Source organism: Stigmatopora argus, chromosome 16 (assembly GCF_051989625.1).
Source record: "Stigmatopora argus isolate UIUO_Sarg chromosome 16, RoL_Sarg_1.0, whole genome shotgun sequence".
Taxonomy (NCBI): Eukaryota; Metazoa; Chordata; class Actinopteri; order Syngnathiformes; family Syngnathidae; genus Stigmatopora; species Stigmatopora argus.
In genome coordinates, this window is record NC_135402.1 from 12,129,908 (window position 1) to 12,149,182 (window position 19,275).

At 41.0% G+C, this 19,275-nt stretch overlaps 1 protein-coding gene across 4 annotated transcripts in view; it reads right to left on the minus strand.

Moving 5' to 3' along the window:
* The window catches only part of LOC144090579 (putative cytochrome P450 120), a 39,263-nt gene that overhangs the window by 7,486 nt on the left and 12,502 nt on the right, over positions 1-19,275 (minus strand). For 2 of the 4 annotated variants that reach the window (XM_077622194.1, XM_077622193.1), the window contains 3 exons: positions 19,064-19,191; positions 11,487-11,574; positions 4,287-4,444 (listed from right to left, as the gene is read on the minus strand). In XM_077622194.1, the coding sequence (XP_077478320.1) occupies positions 4,287-4,444; positions 11,487-11,574; positions 19,064-19,191 (374 nt within the window). Of the gene's footprint in view, positions 1-3,351; positions 4,445-11,486; positions 11,575-19,063; positions 19,192-19,275 lie in introns of those variants that run through there. The other 2 variants (XM_077622192.1, XM_077622191.1) reach the window with 2 other exon arrangements.

Sequence of the window (19,275 nt, forward strand, 5' to 3'; positions counted from 1 at the left end):
ATGTAATAAATAATACAATAGAACAGTATCATCTATAATATATGTGTCCCACACTTGGTGTATATTGGTTAGAACTTCTTGTTCACGTGACTTACTCCGAGAGCCCATCATTAATGCGGGGAAGATAAACTAGAACAGGACCCAGAAGATCACAGACCTTCAAATTTGAATTTATAGCAAACAGTTTGTGTAAATGTGTTTATCATGTCCTTCAAAATGTTGGGGTAATTCATTCAATTATTTATTTTCAACACCACTTATTCTCATCAGCCTATTCCAGCTGACTTGGGGCCAAAGGTGGACTATACCCTAAACTGGTTGCAAGTCAGTCGTAGGGCCTACTTTAAGACAATCATTGGCACTCCCAATCACTCGACCACCGAGTGGAAATCGATCCCACGTTATCTGTACTCAAGTCAGGCGAAAGAACCACTGCTCTATTGGTGTCCTTCTCAAAAAGTAGGGTGTGATGCCAGGAGGGGGCTTTAATGCTTTAAAATCTAAAGAGCTTCAATGCAAAATCCTCAAAACGTATTCTCAGTTTTAATTTAAAAAGGGTAATAATGTTTCGTGTAGTTGGTGTTATTTGCTTAAGGGAAGGATGCTTAGAGAAATGAGTATATATAATTATGAACATGGTCTGAATATTTTCAACGTTATATTAATCCACTGTTTGCATTGTAATTACAGTAGATACACGACCTATCTGTAAAACATTTTGGGATACTATAATCTGGTATGTGTAGTATGAACAAATAATCACACTTGTTTTAAGCCTGTAAATGAATGAAGATGAGACGCCAGTTTGACCATGAATGTCACAATCGGAGCGTAGTCGACCAAGTACAGCAGTTGCGGGAGAGTGTATGAGAAATGAGACAATTAAACACAACTTCATGACACCTCGGTGATTAATGATGTTTCCTTCCTCCCTGTTGGACACGCAAACACATTTGATAGTGAGTAAGCCGTAGTGAGGCTGTGTGAGTAGATTTCTTTTGGGGACTAAATTCTGCATTCTAGTTTCCGTTGATATACTATGTACCATGGATAAGAACGAAAAGGGACTTGACAACAACTGTTGGTTTGGGGAAGATGAATGAATAAATAGCTTTGTTCAAATTGGGAAAAAGTCCTGTTTTTGTCTCAGTAAATTTCCAAAGCATCGGATGGGGACTCAGTATTGGCAGAACCACAAAATCATGTGACTCTGACTTGATTCGACTGCAACAATGGGCCATGCTTACTGATTACTCACTATTTTGAGTGGTGATTATGTGCACTTTTTCCAAGTTCGCAGTTAGGCGATATACACAAAAGCTAACTATGAGTCTTGTTTGTGTGATAGAAATGTGCTAGTTGACTTCTCAATGTGTTAAATGTGGGAAGGAGCGTTCAATACGATAACTTGCTTTTTTCATTGAAATGGCCCATTGGCTGTTTTGTGCCATGTACAAGTGTGCTACCAGTTGAGCTCCATGTTTATATCAGTGCACGTATCATTGAATGCGTAGTTGAAACAAACTACATGGCCCTCAGATTGCTTAAAATAGCCATATAAATGAATCCCTGTTAAAAATAACACCTTTGTACAAAAGTAAATGTTATGCTCACCTATACCAGGTACTTTAAGCAATGTACTAAACATTGAAGACCAAAATAACTACAGTATTCCCTTGAATTTCACGGATAATTGAGACCAGAAATGGCCATGGTAATCGAAAAACTGTGAAGTAGAATCATCCCAAACATTACTACCATACTACATGTTTTCGTACCTATACAAGAATACAAGTAACAAGTATACACAAGTTTTCTGAGTGAGGACAGAAAGAAAGAAAAGTGTCTCCCGCTTGCGAGTTTCAGCGTGAATTTTGACATTTTATGAACATATGTGATTTGGATACTTAATATAAAATACCGCAATAGAGTGAAGCCACGACTGTTGAAGCCACGAAATGGTGAAGGATGACAGTATCACTTCAATGTGTGAGCTGATTTGCGACCAGTCAAGCTGGGATAGGCTCCAGCAAACCCTGCAACCCTTAGGAGGATACACGCTATGGAAGATGAATGCAATGTGTTATTCAACAAATGTGTAAATTACTGATTGTGTGCACACAATTGAACACTTGAGCTGCTGCTTGCTGTACAATAAGTGGCCCTGTGTTGCTGTTATATGCATCCAGCAGTTGAATATGAGTTAAACCTTATTTCTACACCACATTCTTTGCTGAAGTATGTTGATCGTATTGCTCACAATGCTTAAGGACGCTAACACACGTGTTCCACATCCAAAAGAATATCACATGGCTTGAGCTCAAATAGGGAGCCATTACATTCACTTTATCCGTATCAGTCCTTCTCCAAATTTTGAAGCCAGCAAAACAATACGATATTCTGTCCACCCCCGTGGCCTTGCCACCAAGGAGCTTTTTACCCACCTCGGCGACTTCAACCCCAGAGATAAGCTCTGCTTCCTCGTGGGAATGCGTGTCGGTGGAATTGAGAAGGTCTTCAAAGTATTCGGCCCACCTATTCACAACATCCCAAGTCGAGGTCAGCAGCGCCCCATCCCCACTATACACTGTGGTGATGGTGCACGCTCCCCCCTTCTGAGACGTCGGATGGTGGACCAAAATTTCCTTGAAGCCACCCGGAAGTCGTTCGCCATGGCCTCACCGAACTCCTCCCATGCCCGGGTTTTTGCCTCAGAGATGACCAGAGCCGTATGCCGCTTGGCTACTCGGTACCCGTCAGCTGCCTCCAGAGTACCATGGGCCAAAAGGGCCCGATAAGACTCCTTTTTCAGCCTGAGGGCATCCCTCACCGCCGGTGTCCACCAGCGCATTCTGGGATTGCCGCCACGACAGGCACCGATCGGGATTGCCGCCACGACGACATCACCTTGCGGCCGCAGCTCCCCACCATCGGAGCCAACTCACCACCAGATGGTGATCGGTTGACAGCTCCGCCCCTCTCTTTACCCGAGTGTCCAAGATATGCGGCCGCAGGTCCAATGACATGGCCACAAAGTCAATCATCGAACTGCGGCCTGGTGTCAAGTGCACGTATGGACACCCTTACGGTTGAACATGGTGTTCATTATTGACAATCCACAACGAGCGCAGAAATCCAACAATAGAACACCACTCGGGTTCCGATCAGGGGGGCCGTTCTTCCCAATCACTCCCTTCCAGGTCTCACTGTCACTGTGGTTTGTTGTCATCAATTTTTTTCAGGTAATGCTGGTGGATGAAGCCCACTACTCTTGCAGCACAAAATTATTCATGGGACGTTTTGGATATCAATCTTAATATTTCAAATAAACTGTGACACCGATGCACTAACCACTTGCCCACCGGATTTAATATTTCAACTGAAAATTATTGGGCTTTATATATGAAATAATTTACATGGCTGTCATTTCATTTTCTACAATGTATATTTTACATGACAATTATTTGCATCTTGAGCTAACTCGGCTACCATTTATTTTGCACTGATGGATTTTCTGTATGTATTTGTATCTCAATCTTAACAGAAGACATGATATTTGAATGATCACCAGAAGACAAAAAAAACTATAGTTTTCAGCCAGAAATTATTTATACATTTTATAATCACTCTTTAAAGTAAAGTGAAATCCATTACCAATAAAAATTGAGCTATGAAAATGCTTTATTCCTAACTAATTATTTTCTAATTCAATATGAGAATGTATAAGCTGCTTAATGAATAGCTCTCATGTAAGAGATGATTCATGAAGAAAAACAAATCTGCCAAATGAACCGCATACAGACGTTCAGTTGCCAAGTGAACCCCTGAAAAAAAAACGGGTTGGGGTATGAGTGTAAAAGAGAGAAAGCCTACTAAAAGGATGGAAGCCAGTGTCAGTATGACGCAGTGTTGCTAAGCAGGGCTGGTTGCTAGGTGGTGAGGCGTGGAGAAAAAGGAGGGACAATTTTGCAGGAAACCTGAGGGTTTACCTCAATGTGTGTTTCTCTTCTGATTCAATTAAAACTCTTCTGCTAAGGAAAGGAACAAGAATTTCTGTTCAAAGCTCTAGTGACCATCATATGGAGGAAACTATTGTTGTGTTTATCTTTCTAACCTTATTTTGAAATAATGTTACAATCTACTAGTTTTGTGTACTTTGGATGATGACATTGATACCACATAGGTTGTCTTTCCAATGAGCAGCAGCGGAAATATCTTTGGGTTTGCTTCCATTTTCTATTGTGCAATGTGCTTTTTAGTCATTGTTGGTTTCCCTTCCTTTATACCTGGTGTTGCTCCCATCGTTTTCGGCTGGATTCCTTTCGGTGAAGGAGACGGTCAGGGGGTTGGCTGGCCTTGACACGGGCAGCCATTTGTATTCCAGGTTTTGTGAGGGTGGGTCCAGACACCAGTCATAGTGTTTTAAAAGATACATGCATGCTTCCTGTACCAAAACACATCACAACATATTCCATTTATTCACGTGCTACATAGTGGATCTCTGTTGTCAAAACAAAAATGCCTTTCAACCTCTTTTTAGCAGTGCTTTTACTCAATGCGTTTAATTTTTCCCCACTGACGTCATCTCTTAGCATCATTCATTCAGTAAATAAGACGTGACCGTGTAGCTCTCCGTCCACGTCACAAGAAGCCCCTTACGTTTGCTGTAGTCATTGCACATGCTGATATGAAAGCTTCTCTTCCCGATTGGCTCAAATCTAACCACGCGACCAACATGCCGTAATCTCCAGACATACGTAGTTGGCCCACCAGCCTCTGATTTATGAATGAAGATGATCCAGATAGAGGGGGGAGGGGCAGGATGAAAACGCCGGGGGAAGACGGATGAAGTGGGCGAAAGAACTGATGGAAGATCAGAACGAGGGAGGGGGAGGTGATGGAAGGCGATGAGTCACATGTATGACCTAGATCCCTGCGGTCTACTTTTCACACTGGTCACGCCCTCTTGCGCGTGTGTAGGGAGTCTGTCTATTTAATAGCTATAAACCCATGAATAGCATTGAGTGGCAAACACACTAAATGGCTGTAATATTTCATGTGGGTTGATATTCATCCGATAATAATCGCTCGATACTGAGGCTTCAAAAGCACGATTCAAATCCCTAGGTTCTCAGTTGAACATTGACTTAAAATATCCTATTGTTATTCTCCCTCTACACTTCCCAGGGTAATCATTTCAAATCAAAGCAAATGATTCTTTTTGCCATTTTTTCTGCTTGTCTTTTTAACCAGGATTCTGTATCCTAATGGTGCCAATACTGAAAAGGCAATCAGACGATATTTTCAATTTAAATAACAAGCACAATACGAATACTAGAACTGGGCAATATTATAAGTACACCGTAATGCTTTTCCACTTTGCAGATTAACTACATTGCTGCTTGCATTCGCCAAATATATATACAGTGGTACCTCGAGATACGAGCTTAATTCGTTCCGGGACTGAGCCCGTATGTCGATATTCTTGTAACTCAAACGAACGTTTCCCATTGAAATGAACTAAAAACAAAATAATTTGTTCAAACTCTCTGAAAAAACACCAGAAACAGGATATTGGATTGGAAAAAAATGTTTTATTTGTTCTAATTCGCCATATATTAACAAAGTAACACTTTTACACGGCAACGCACTCGTAACAAAACATAAACAAATTTAAATGAACTTGGATTACGATGCAGACACACTCAAATATAAGTTTAATTGAACCTAACACTAAATTTAATTCTAATTTTGTTTGACATTTTGATACCTTTCTTCTCCCGGGTTGGCTCTTTTTGCCCCTCCTCCACACTGACTTTCAGTCAATATCGAGTGTTGTTTGAGTTTGTATTCCCTTCAAAATATTCCCAAAATGATGCACACAAATGTCCTCACAATAGGATAACGCACGACCACTTGCCAACGAGAAGTAGTATATACGCCATTCGCACTGACTAACAGGGGAAAAAAAAACACTGAAAAAATGCAACGCTCCGCCGAGTGCTCGTAGAGACATTACAAAGAGGGAGTTGCAACCAGAGACATTACACGAGGGAGTTGCGGGGAGAGAGACAGTGCCCATGATGTTCTTATGAGCAGCGTCTCACGTCCGCTGTCTGCTCGTATATCAAAATTTGTCTCGTATCTCAAGATAAATATTTGCCCAAAACTTTACTCGTATCTCGAATTGCTCGTATGTCGGTCCACTCGTATGTCGAGGTGCCACTGTGGGTATATATATATATATATATATATATATATATATATATATATATATATATATATATATATATATATATATGAGTCGTTTCTGGGCCTTCTTCACTACTGCCGTGGTGTTTGTGGACCAGGAGAGCTTGTCCGTGACATGGACCCCCAGGAATTTAAAGGACTGGACCCTGTCTACACGAACTCCATTTATGAGGGGTGGGGCCAGATCTGTGCTCTGTTTGCGGAAGTCCAGGATTATTTATTTAGTTTTTGTGTTGTTCAGTGTGAGGTTGTTCACCGAGCACCACGAAGACAGTTTGTTGACCTCGTCCCTGTAGGTCGCCTCATCCCCTTCTGAGATGAGTCCGACCACAGTGGTGTCATCAGCAAATTTGATGATGTAGTTAGACTGGTGGGTTGGTGTACAGTCATAAGTGTACAGGGAGTACAGAAGAGGACTCAGTACACAGCCTTGAGGGGAGCCAGTGCTCAGTGTAATGGAGGAAGAAAATGAAGTCTAACAGTTTGTGGTCGGTTGGTTAGGAAATTCTTTATCCAACAGCAGATGGAGGAGGATAGTCCAAGGTGGGAGAGTTTGTCAGTCAGAATGTCCGGTTTCATGGTGTTGAAGGCTGAGCTATAGTCAATGAAAAGCATCCTCACGTAATTCCCATGGTGTTCCAGGTGGCTCAATGCTGTATGTAGAGCAATGGTGATAGCATCCTCAGTGGACCTGTTAGCTCTATGAGCAAACTGGTGAGGGTCAACTGAGGGAGAGATTGTATTCCTGATATGGCGGGCTATCAACTTTTCAAAGCACTTCATGATCACAGGCGTGAGAGCAACAGGCCTATAATCATTCATGCTGTCAATGGTTGGCTTTTTGGGGACAGGGATAATGGTGGCAGATTTCAGGCAGGATGGAATGATGGATTGTTGCAGGGAACAATTGAATATTTTTGTGAAGACTCCAGCCAGCTGGTCAGCACAGGCTTTGAGCACCTTCCCAGGTACTCCATCAGGGCCAGCAGCCTTCCTGGTATTCACAGACAGCATTTCCAGTCTCACTTCCTTTTCCTGGAACTTCAGTGTATTGCTGCAGGGTAGTGGTGGGGGTGTTGAGACTGGGTCTGATTTGTCAGTCTCAAAGCGGGCAAAGAAACGGTTCAGTTCCTCCGCTAGTGAGGCATCTGCGTTAACAGACATATTATTGTTATTGTAGTTTGTAATATGTCGTATTCCCTGCCACATCTTCTTTGGGTTATTTTCTGTGAAGTGCTCCTCAATTTTCTTGGTATATTCTGCCTTAGCCTTTTTAATGCCTCTTTTCAGCTCAGCTCTGGCAGCTCTATATTTCATCTTGTCCCCTGATCTGAAAGCGGTGTTACGGCATTTGATGAGTGCCTGTGTCTCCTTGGTCATCCAGGGTTTTTGGTTAGGAAAAACCCGTATTTGTGTATTTATAGTGACGTTGTCCATGCAGTTCTTGATGTAGGAAAGTACAGCGTCCGTATAGTCCTGGAGGTTGTCGTGTTCGAAGAGTTCCCAGGTGGTGCGGGAAAAACAGTCCTGCAGCTGAGAAAGGGCGTCCTCGGGCCAAGTTTGTATTGTCTTTATTTGTGGCCTTGTTAGCCTCCGGAATGGAGTGTATGCTGGGGTGAGGGCTAGACATAGGTGATCTGATCCAGCTAGGTGAGGGAGGGAAGTGGCTTTGTAAGCATGTTTGATGTTAGAATAAACATGGTCAAGAGTTTTGTCTCCCCTCGTGTGACATTTTACATATTGGATAAACTTAGGTAGAACAGTCTTTAAACATGCTCTGTTGAAGTCACCAGCAACAATAAAGACTCCATCGGGGTGGTCAAGCTGTTGTTTGTTTACAGCCATTAGCAGGAGGTTTAATGCCGTGTTGACGTTAGCATCAGGAGGTATGTAGATCGTCGTTACTATGACGACCGTTAGCTCTCTCGGTAGATAGTAGGGCCTACATCGTACTGCCAATAGCTCTAAGTCCAGGGAACAGTGAGTGTCAATGATCCTACTGTCACCACACCATTCATTATGTATGAACAAGCAAAGTCCTCCTCCTCTGCTTTTGCCTGTTAGTTCCTTTGAACGATTGTTCCGAAAAAGCGTTCGGCTAGCTAGCGATACCGCAGCGTCAGGGATTTGCGGGTGTAGCCACGTTTCCGTGATGAGAATAATGTTACAGTTCTTAACAAAGCTGTTGGTAGCAATTCGAAGTTCCAACTTATCCATTTTGTGGGTGATGGATCTGGCGTTGGTCATAAAGATACTCGGAAGCGGTGCTCGGTGTGGTTGTTGACTTAGCTTAGCAGCAAGGCCCGCCCGACATCCGCGCTTTTGCTTCCTTTCCCTCCGCCGCCTTCGCCTCCTTCGACGTGCTTTGAGCGGGCTGACTATCCACGGAGATCCCGAAGGTTTCGAGGGGCCCTCGGGGATATCGTAGGTTCGTTGGTAGTTTGTTGTGGAATCGGATATATCGCATCTCCTTCCGATAGCAATTAAGTCGTGGCGACTGTAGGAAAAGTTTGCCTCGCAGATGTTGGTAAATAACGATAGGATTGAGAAAAGAAAACACCAAACTGGAAAGCAAAGAGCCGCTGCACCCGTGTGCGCCGCCATCATTAATGTACTGAGAATGAATAATTATTACCAAAGACATGATTTTCTTTCAAGCCAGCCTATCCTTAGACAATGAATACTAGACGCCCCATTGAATTGGACCTGACACAATTCAATACAACAATCATCATAATCTCACAAATAAAAAAAACTGAATTTCACGCGGTTCTTAAAAATGCCAAATACAAAAGGAGCTATATGGCTACAGCTATCCAGCTATAATTCCTGAGTTTTTCCAGTAGCATGTAATAAACACAATTAGAACTACGGTATTTTGCTAACTATAAATCACATTTTAGATGTGATTTATATGCTGGGAGGGCGGTCTAGGCCTGTGTTGATCATTTAAGTTGGTGGTGGGTGGACTTTTTTTGTGCAGTCATACCTAAACTTTAGCAGTACAGTAATACCTCGACATACGAGTGTCCCGACATACGAACAATTTGAGATAGGAGTAAAATTTACCTTGAGATACGAGACAAATTTTGATATACGAGCATAAGGCTGAGATGCTGCTTATGAGAACATCATGAGCAGTCGTTCCCGTCGCAACTCCCTCATGCAATGTCTCTACAAGCACTGGGCGGAGCGTTGCCTTTTTTCAGTGTTTTTTTCCTGTTAGTCAGTACAGAATGGCGGAGCTTGCTCGCTAATACGAGAGGAGTATACTACTTCTCGCTGGAAAGTGGCCGTGCGTTATCCTTTTGTGAGGACATTTGTGTGCATCATTTTCGGAATAAGGGAAGACAAAAGCAAACAACCCTCGATAGGTTCCTTTTAAAAACTGCAGCTGAACGTCAGGGTGGAGGCGGGGCAAATAGAGCCAACATAGAAGAAAGGTATAAAAATGTAAAACTAAATTAGAATTAAGTTTAGTGTATGGTTAGATTAAACATATTTTTGAGTGTCTGTATCATAATCCAAGTTCGTTTAAATTTTTAATGTTATGATAAGCGCATTGCCGTGCAAAAAGTCTCTCTCCCTCCATCCCCCCCACCCCCCCTCCCTCCCCCCTCCCTCCCTCCCTTCCATTCGTAAATAGTAGCTAGCTGCTAGCTAGCGTAACTTTTCCAACGGCAAGCTGTATTGATGTCGATGTATACAGGCCACAATCCATCGGGTGTATTGACAAAAGAACTACTACATATCCCAGCAGTCACTGCGCAGTACTTTGTCTATGGGAAAATAGTTTGAGTCGGTGTACCCTATCAACTGATTCATTTTATTTTATCGTGATAACAATTTTAGTATTGTCCATATATAAAGTGCACTGGATTATTAGGCACCCTGTCTATTTTGGAGAAAATTTAAGACTTTTATGTGCGCCTTATAGTCGTGAAAATACGGTATATACGGCATTGCGACTTATATATTTTTCCCGTTCATTTAACATTTATGGCTAGTGCTTCTTATAACCTGAGAAACACAGTACTGTGATCCTTCACCACTTAGCGGCTTCAGTACATCGCAGTTTTTTATTTTAAGTACAAAAAAGTTCGTAAAAATGTCAAAATCCACACTGAAACTCGCAAGCAGAAAACAGGGGATAAAAAATGGCGGAAGTCAGGCTCCGCATGGTTCCAACATGTGAATTATGTACAAAAGAACGCCACAGTGTAGATTCATTTATGCCACAAAGGCGTGGTACGCCTTTGGCATATCAAGAAACGTCAATATTTAGGAGGCATTTTCAACGGTGACTCAAAATCCAAACAACGATAATGTGCGCGATTCGAAATATTTTCCAAAGAAACCAGAAAATGGCAACACATGCTTCTCGGTCATTCTTCTTCTAGGGTGAAATATTGCTTCTTCTTTAGCGCTGAGTGCCACACAATTCAGGAGAAATAAAAAAATGAATCAGAATTATGATGGATTTACACCGTAGATACGGCCGTGAAGCTGGCATGACGATAGGAAGTCAACACACAGCATGAGGCCACTAAGAAGGGGACTCCAACAGTAGATTGATGACATTATGGTCGGAGCCATTGAATTTGGCAATCGTCTTCACAGTGTCAAGATAACAACAAAAGCTATTTGTACAAGAAAAGAAACTACGGTCGTCATGTTCCTTGTGCACCAAAAACCTTTACTGTAGTTAAACATTGTTTTATTTTTTGTTCATTCATATGTAAAGCAATTCCAATATGATGCAATGCGTATTACAATACTATGCCTTCGCCCTATTGGCAATATCATAATACGCTTTCAGGGCAATACCCCCCTAATGAATGCTGTAGTCGAGTTTGAGCAGATATCACTTTGCTTTATAGGGTACTCAAAAGTCCTACCATCCTGTTTTTCTTGTTTGGGTCTCGTTTACTGTATACACCATGCCCATTTGCACACGTTGCGGTATCTCTAGAGAATTGTCATTGTGGCTAGGGTGATTGCTGCCTTTACAATTGGTTAATGATTTCAAGTGGAAGTTCTACACCTGGGAATTGAGGCGTGCTCTCTGATATTGTTTACACACACCCACAACACCAAATTTCCATTAAATCAATAAGTCACGACTGTTTTGAGATCAGTGTCATAATTAAATATCATTGTTTTTCATCCAGTTTTATGTTAAAAAAAAATCTTGTATTCAAATATAACGTGGTGCCTTTTTAATTCTTTCTCACCTTAAGGAAGATGTCTGTAAGTTTCATACCGATGCAGTTTCGAGATTCACTGCCAAAGGAACAAAGGAAGTGCTTGTGGTCAGCATTCCTATGAACAAAAAAAACTGTTAAATGATTGCTGACTAAGGCAAAATATGTGTAGAGAGGGTTAAAGGACAAACAATTCAATAGTTTTCTAGGCGCAAGTGTCCACATCCAGATTGCAATGGGGAGAAAAATGATTGCATCATGTTGTGAGATCAACAGAATTATTAGATTCTAAGACAAGTACTGTGTGACACACATGCTACCACCACATTAAAACAGGTACATAAAGAATGATGATCTCAACCAGTACATGTCTCATTAACAATCTATTTTGGCTTCACATATGTCAGCCAAGCGGCCGGGCGGGTTGAGTGGTTAGCAACTCAGCCTCACAGCTCGGGGGTCCCGGGTTCAAATCCAGGCCGGTCAACCTGTGTGGAGTTTGCATGTTCTCCCGGGCCAGTGTCAGTTTTCTCCGGGTACTCCGGTTTCCTCCCACATTCCAAAGACATCCATGGTAGGCTTTTTGGACACTCTAAATTGTCCCTAGGTATGAGTGTGAGTGCAAATGGTTGTCCATCTGCTTGTGCCCTGCGAACGGCTGGCCACCGATTCAGGGTGTTTTCCACCTCTGGCCCAAAGTCAGCTGGGATAGGCTCCAGCACCCCCCGCGACCTTAGTGAGGATACAGCGGTTCAGAAAATGAATGAATGAATGAATTTGTCAGCCAGGGAAACAATGCAGGCTGCCCATGCAACCCTTCTGAGGATAAGTGGTACAGAAAATGAATATGTCAGCCATCTTGGTTTTGATGTAATCCTAAATGCCATGTCCTTGTTTTGAGCCATAATAAAAATAACACTGAATGAGAACCGTCAGATAATACAATTCTAAATCTGAATGGGTCCTGTATATAAAATATAACTTTATACAATAACTTGACTTTTTAAAAAAATAATGGTAACAGGGATAACAACAATGTCCTGATGCCGAGCACCCACCCATCTCGATCACTACTAATGCATCCTGAAATCTGAGCTCTGATTAAAGGAAAACAGGAAGCATTAGCGAGTACTGCGTATGTGTGCGTGTTGGCGTGTTTGACAGTGTGTGTCAGACCTTGTGAGAGTTCTTGCCTCCCTCAATAATAGTTTAAAGCACAAGAAGACTGATTGTGAAAAAGCAGGATGTGTAGCAGACAATTCTGAGAGATAGGAAGTCTCTTAAAGAAATCCAACATAATCAATCAAACATTAAGAAAGAAGTGTTGAGAGATGTGTATTCCATTCTAAATCTAAACAATAAAATGCTTTTAGTGCCATGAAGGTGGAAAGACGCAATACAAGTATAAGACAATTTACCATTTAATAATAAAGTACAATGCTTGGGGCGATGCCGCTGTCACTTTTTTTCCTCATGAGCTACTTTTACAAACAAACAACATAAATGATGTACAGTATGTTTACTACATACTTATACCACATTGTGAGAGATTAAATCAAAAAGAAAAAAATCAATTCATTTGTCATCTCTCGACTTGTGCAGCAATGAAATACAAAATATTTATATATCATCCAGTATTTCTTAAATTTGTCATTTAAATCTTTTAACTTGAATCTCAGAACTCTCTATCATGGTTAAGTGAGAAAATTTGACAAATCACAGGGTGTTCAAATTATTAAATTCCTATGTGCAAACATATACATATAACTAGATGCCAAGCTATATAGTTTGAAATATGTAGTATAGTTGTACATCACTGTTTATTAATCCATTCATTTTCTGAACTGCTTTATCCTCACAAGGGTCGCGGGGGTTGCTGGAGCTTATCCCAGCTGACATCGGGCACAAGGCGGGGGAAACAACTTGAATTGTGGCCAGCCAATCACAGGGCACAAGGATATAGCCATGCTCACGCTCATACCTAGGGCCAATTTAGAGTGCATGTTTTTGGAATGTGGGAGGAAACCAGTGTATCCAGAGAAAAACCATGCAGGCCGGGGAGAAGATGCCAACTCCACACAGGTGGACTGAGCTGGATTCGAACCGAGGACCACAGAACTCTTAGGCCGACGCGCTAACCACTCATCCGGCGGGACCCCATCAGTGTTTATTGAATACATTGAATTATTTGGTGATATATCCACAGATATATTCTGTATTTTACCCCACGGAACCCTTATGTCACACAACTATTGAGATTATTTATGGTATGACAACTTGCGCTGGTTGGGTCTCACTTGGAGGCCTTTGCTTTAAAAAAAAACCTCTAAAAGTCTTTGACAAAAACTAGGACATAACTTGTTAGCCAGGCCCTTTACTCGGTGCACTGCAATACTAGCTGTGGATGTCCTGAGATTTAGATCTGGGAAAAGAAAACGTCACACCATGTCATGATCTGTTTGTTACGTATTGTGAGTTAAGTGCTGAAAAGAAACATGCACACACTAATTGAGTTTTGGTGAGGTTCAACTAAGAGTGTAATTTGACCATTTTCAAGATGGGCAGCACAGTGGAAAAGTCATTAGCACGTCCGCCTCCCACTTCTGAGATCAAGGTTCAGTCCTGGCCATTCAGTTGTGTCATCTATCTATAATCCTTATAAAGCGTGATTTATGGGTGTGTGAGTGTGTGGGTGTGCATGTTAAGATGCAACGTAAAGAGTTGAATTTTTTTTGGTGGCCAGAAACGACTGTCGGATCCTAATAGACGAGTGAAGCCGGGACCCCCTGCTTGTATACTAACTATACAGTGGTACCTCGACATACGAGCAATTTGAGATACGAGTAAAATTTTGGGCAAATATTTATCTTGAGATACGAGACAAATTTTGACATACGAGCAGACAGCGGACGCGAGAGGCTGCTCATAAGAATATCATGGGCACTGTCTCTCTCCCCGCAACTCCCTCGTGTCATGTCTCTCTGGTCGCAACTCCCTCGTGTAATGTCTCTATGAGCACTGGGCGGAGCGTTGCATTTTTTCAGTGTTTTTTGCCCCGTCGCTAATACGAGAGGAGTACTACTTCCTGGGCAAGTTGGCAAGTGGTCGTGCGTTATCCTATTGTGAGGACATTTGTGTGCACCATTTTCGGAATATTTTGAAGGGAATACAAAAGCAAACAACCCTCGATAGGTTGCATCTAAAAGTCAGGGTGGTAGCGGGGCAAATAGAGCCAACCCGGGAGAAGAAAGGTATCAACATTTAAAACAAAATTATAATTAAGTTTAATGTAAGGTTAGATTAAACTTATTTTTGAATGTCTGCATCGTAATCCAAGTTAATTTAAATTTGTTTATGTTGTTACGAGCGCGTTGCCGTGCAAAAAGTCCCCCCCCTCTGTCCCCCCTCTCTCTGTCACTCTCTCTGCCTTCCGCAAAATCCGTCTGATTTTAGTACTATTAAACACATTTTAGTACTATTAAACTACTAGTTATTTGTTACTTTGTTAATAGATGGCGAATTCGAACAAATAAAAATGTTTTTTCCAATGCAATATCCTTTTTTTTTTCTTCAGAGGGTTAGATTGATTTAATTTGTTTTTAGTTCATTTCTATGGGAAACGTTCGTTTGCGTTACGAGAAAATCGACATACGAGCTCAGGCCCGGAACGCATTAAGCTCGTATCTCGAGGTACCACTGTATATACATGATTTCTTCATCCATACGGGGTCCCTCCACGAGACCATTGGGTGCAATTGGATGAGACTTTGATTTAGCCTTAAATTTGTTAGGCTTTGAATTGCATGTTGTAATGAAGAGAGGCATCAGGCATGACTCTTTTGGAACTGACGATCATAATCAGCCATCGTCGTCACGGGTGTCATTAGACAAAATAAATTTTACACACACATGCACACACGCCCAAACAAACACAGAAAGAGATAGAGAAATCCCCAAAGCAAGCGTGTGACAAGGAATTGAGCCTAACATTTTTGTTTTGATGAATTGCTCACAATTATGAATTGGTATGCTACATATCAAATGCAATAATGTACGTATTACTATTGTCCAAATAAAAAAGCGATTAGACCAGATATTCACATTTAGTACGGGACCATTACATGGTGTTTTTTAATTGATAAGGAAAATCCAAAATTTATATTGGACATTTTACAGTTTGCCCAGTTTTCATTACGAGCTGATCTGTGCTCACAAAGGGAAAAAAATAGACAGGATTGGCCGTGACTCATTTTTCTGCATCCCGTCCCATTCCACAAGGAATTTTTGGAGAGAAAATGGCTTCTCCCCCACCCCCGTGAACACACATAAACAGACTGGGACCTCCCCTAATGGTAGACACAACATCAGGTGACTTGCTACCATAGTGGCAGCCACAGCAAAGACACGTTCATAGCTTTTGCTCCTTTGCTGAATGAAAGCGTATGAATGAAAATAACCAGGTGAATGGTAGCAGTGAATGAATGGAAGCTCTGTAGACTGAGAATGCAAAAGAGTAAAGCAACCTGATCTGGTTAAGACGGATGCTGCTGTCCCTTTGTATGAAGTGTATTATTGGGCAGTAATCTAATTTGTCTTTCTATATAGCTGACGACTGGCTCAGATTGTGTGCTCAGGCGATGTTAATCTATCTGCATCCGTTCCCAAGGAAACAATGTCATTTGACAAAAAGACAGTTTAGAGTCAGTTCAGGACATTAAACATTGAAAAACAACAACGGTTATTGTTTACTACTATCACAGCGGTTAGAGCATTATTTTTCAAGTCAAAAGCCTTTATTATCATTATACAACAACTGCATATAACGAAATTAGTGCTGCTACTCCACAAAGTGAGTGTTTCCCAATAAAAATAAAAATAGTAATTTAAAAAAAGGCACGTCCGGGCAAAATAATAGAAAAACAAACCCTAAAATTATATCATATATATATATATATATATATATATATATATATATATATATATATATATATATATATATATATATATATACATATACATATACATATATATACGTACCGTCTAACTTATAACTATGCCTTTTCTTGCTACTGTCACAATGAAATTTCCCGAATACGGGATGAATAAAGTTATCCAATCCAATCCAATATATATGTATATATATATATATATATATATATATATATATATATATATATATATATATATATATATATATATATATATATATACAGTGGTACCTCGTCATACGACCGTTCGTCATACGGAATGCTCGTCTTACGGGGGAAATTTCGATCGAATAATTCGCCCGTGATGCGGTCAAAGTTTCGTGATGCGACCAAGCCAGGTTGCCATGGCATTTTTTTTGGCATATCTTTCGTGTATAACAATATTTACGAGCACCGGATGAGCTATTCAGACCAGGAAACGCACAACGCGCATGCGCGGTGAAAAGAGGGCTTTCTGGGTAATGAAGTATACTCGTGCTCGCAAAAGCATCCCCGGTAGCAACTCTATCATAGGCGCCGTTCGAGGGGATGCGAACACAGATGCTACAAGCTAAAAGGAGCCGCTAGCCAGCGCCCCCGAAGCTCCCATAAGCAACGGGGCGATCGCTGATAAAAGACTCTGCTTGTTGGCTGCTCATAAGAACATCGGGGGCACTGGCTCGCTACAGCATCCCCGGTAGCAACTCTATCATAGGCGCCGTTCGAGGGGATGCGAACACAGATGCTACAAGCTAAAAGGGAGCCGCTAGCCAGCGCGCCCGAAGCTCCCATGAGCAGCGGTGCGATCGCCGATTGTGAGGACATTTGTGTGCATCATTTTCGGAATATTTTGAAGGGAATAGTACGACAGCAAACAGCCCATCGATAGCGAACGTGAGGGTGGAGTGTTTGTTCTGTTTACGAGTGCGTTGTGTGGAAGAAAAAAAAAAACGAAGCCCCTTTCCCCTCGGCGAAATCCGCCCAATTTTAGTTAGATTAAACACTTTATTTCTATTAAACCACTCGTTATTTATTACTTTGTCAATATATGGCGAATTATAAGAAATAAAACATTTTTTTTCAATCCAATATCCTGTTTTTGGTGTTTTTTTCAGAGAGTTGGAACGAATTAATTTGTTTCCCATTCATTTCAATGGGAAACTTTACCTCGAGTTACGAGTAACTTGTCATACGAGCTCAGTCCCGGAACGGATTAAGCTCGTATCTCGAGGTACCACTGTATGTATATGTATATATATATATATATATATATATATATATATATATATATATATATATATATATATATATATATATATATATATATATATATATATATATATATATATATATATATATTTATACACATATATATATCAATATATCTATATGTATAATAATAAAATAATACAATTAAATAAAACTAAAATTAAGAATTATAGTAGGTGTACAATGTTATATCGGCAATGCAAATGACTGATGTTTTTAGTTTTCTTTTCTAACGTGGCATATTAGAAACACATAATGCTTTGACCCACTTTCATTTACCGTATTTACTCGCATATAAGCCACCCGCTCGTATAAGGTGCACCCTGAAAGTTGCCTTGAAATTTTTGGGGAATTTTACAATTTCTCACCCCCCTGATTCCCAATTTTCACCTCCATATTCATGGTTTTAATAGGGAGTACAAATGTGTTACTTTGAAGAGAAAATCTTGAGAAAAGTATGCGCTACGACTGACTGGCGACCAGTCTAGGATGTAATCTGCCTTTCGCCCGAAAACTGTTGGGTTAGGCTCCAGCAACCCCTGCAACCATTTCGAGGAGGGACGGTATGGAAGATGAATGAATGGATCTTGAGAAAAATCATCACAATTGGTATTTCTGAGATACTGTATGAATCAAAAGCATATTATTAGGGTCGATATCATAAGGAAGTTAATATGCCTGTCTTTAAAAATGCAAAATATCAAATTATTCTATTTGAAAAAATAATTAAGTCTATCTTGATGAGAACCTGATACTTTTTGATTACAGAAATTACAATTTTCTTACCAGAAGTTTTTATTTCAAAACCACGGCTACTCGCCTCTGGCGAAAAAATGTAGACGGCAGCACGCCGACCTCACGAAGATGGCTGCGCCCCGAGCTCCCTAAGATGGCCGTGCCCCGAGAGAGCAGTGACGGGAACGTTTTGCGTTTTATGCAAGATACATTTTTTTCATGAATTTCATTCATAGACGTCAAAATAAATTTTGTTTAGCGTTTTATCTGTTTATCTTTTCTCTATTTTGAAATAAATGACTGTATCGGCATTTGCTTGCGTCGTGATGTCACAGCGCACACATGGGCGCCATTTTGTCGTGACGTCATCATGTCACGCCGCTGTCAAATTGCATTTTTTTTGCAAGTCATGTTTTTATGCGCATGTAAGCCGTACCCTCGATTCAGTCATCATTTTTTTTGTCCGACAAAAGCGGCTTATATGCGAGTAAATACGGTACTTAAGCTGATTTATTAAACACGGCACAAATCTTCAACTATTTCCCCTTAAATTCATTTCCTGCACGTGAGTTTCATCAAAACGCTTACTAGTACACTTGAAGATATGGCATATTAGACGAAAACTGTGATACTGACCTTCCGCTCCATCTCTCTGGCAAAAAGTTGTCAGGCTTCTCGAACACCTGCGGGTCCCTATGGACAGCGTGACTGATATAGATGGTGCCATAACCCTTTGGGACATGAAAGCCTGCAAGGGTAGTGTCCTGCACACAAACACACAATCACACTGGAAGGATTAGTCGCATTCCATGTATATTTTGCTAAATTTTGTGTTCAGAAAATGCAGT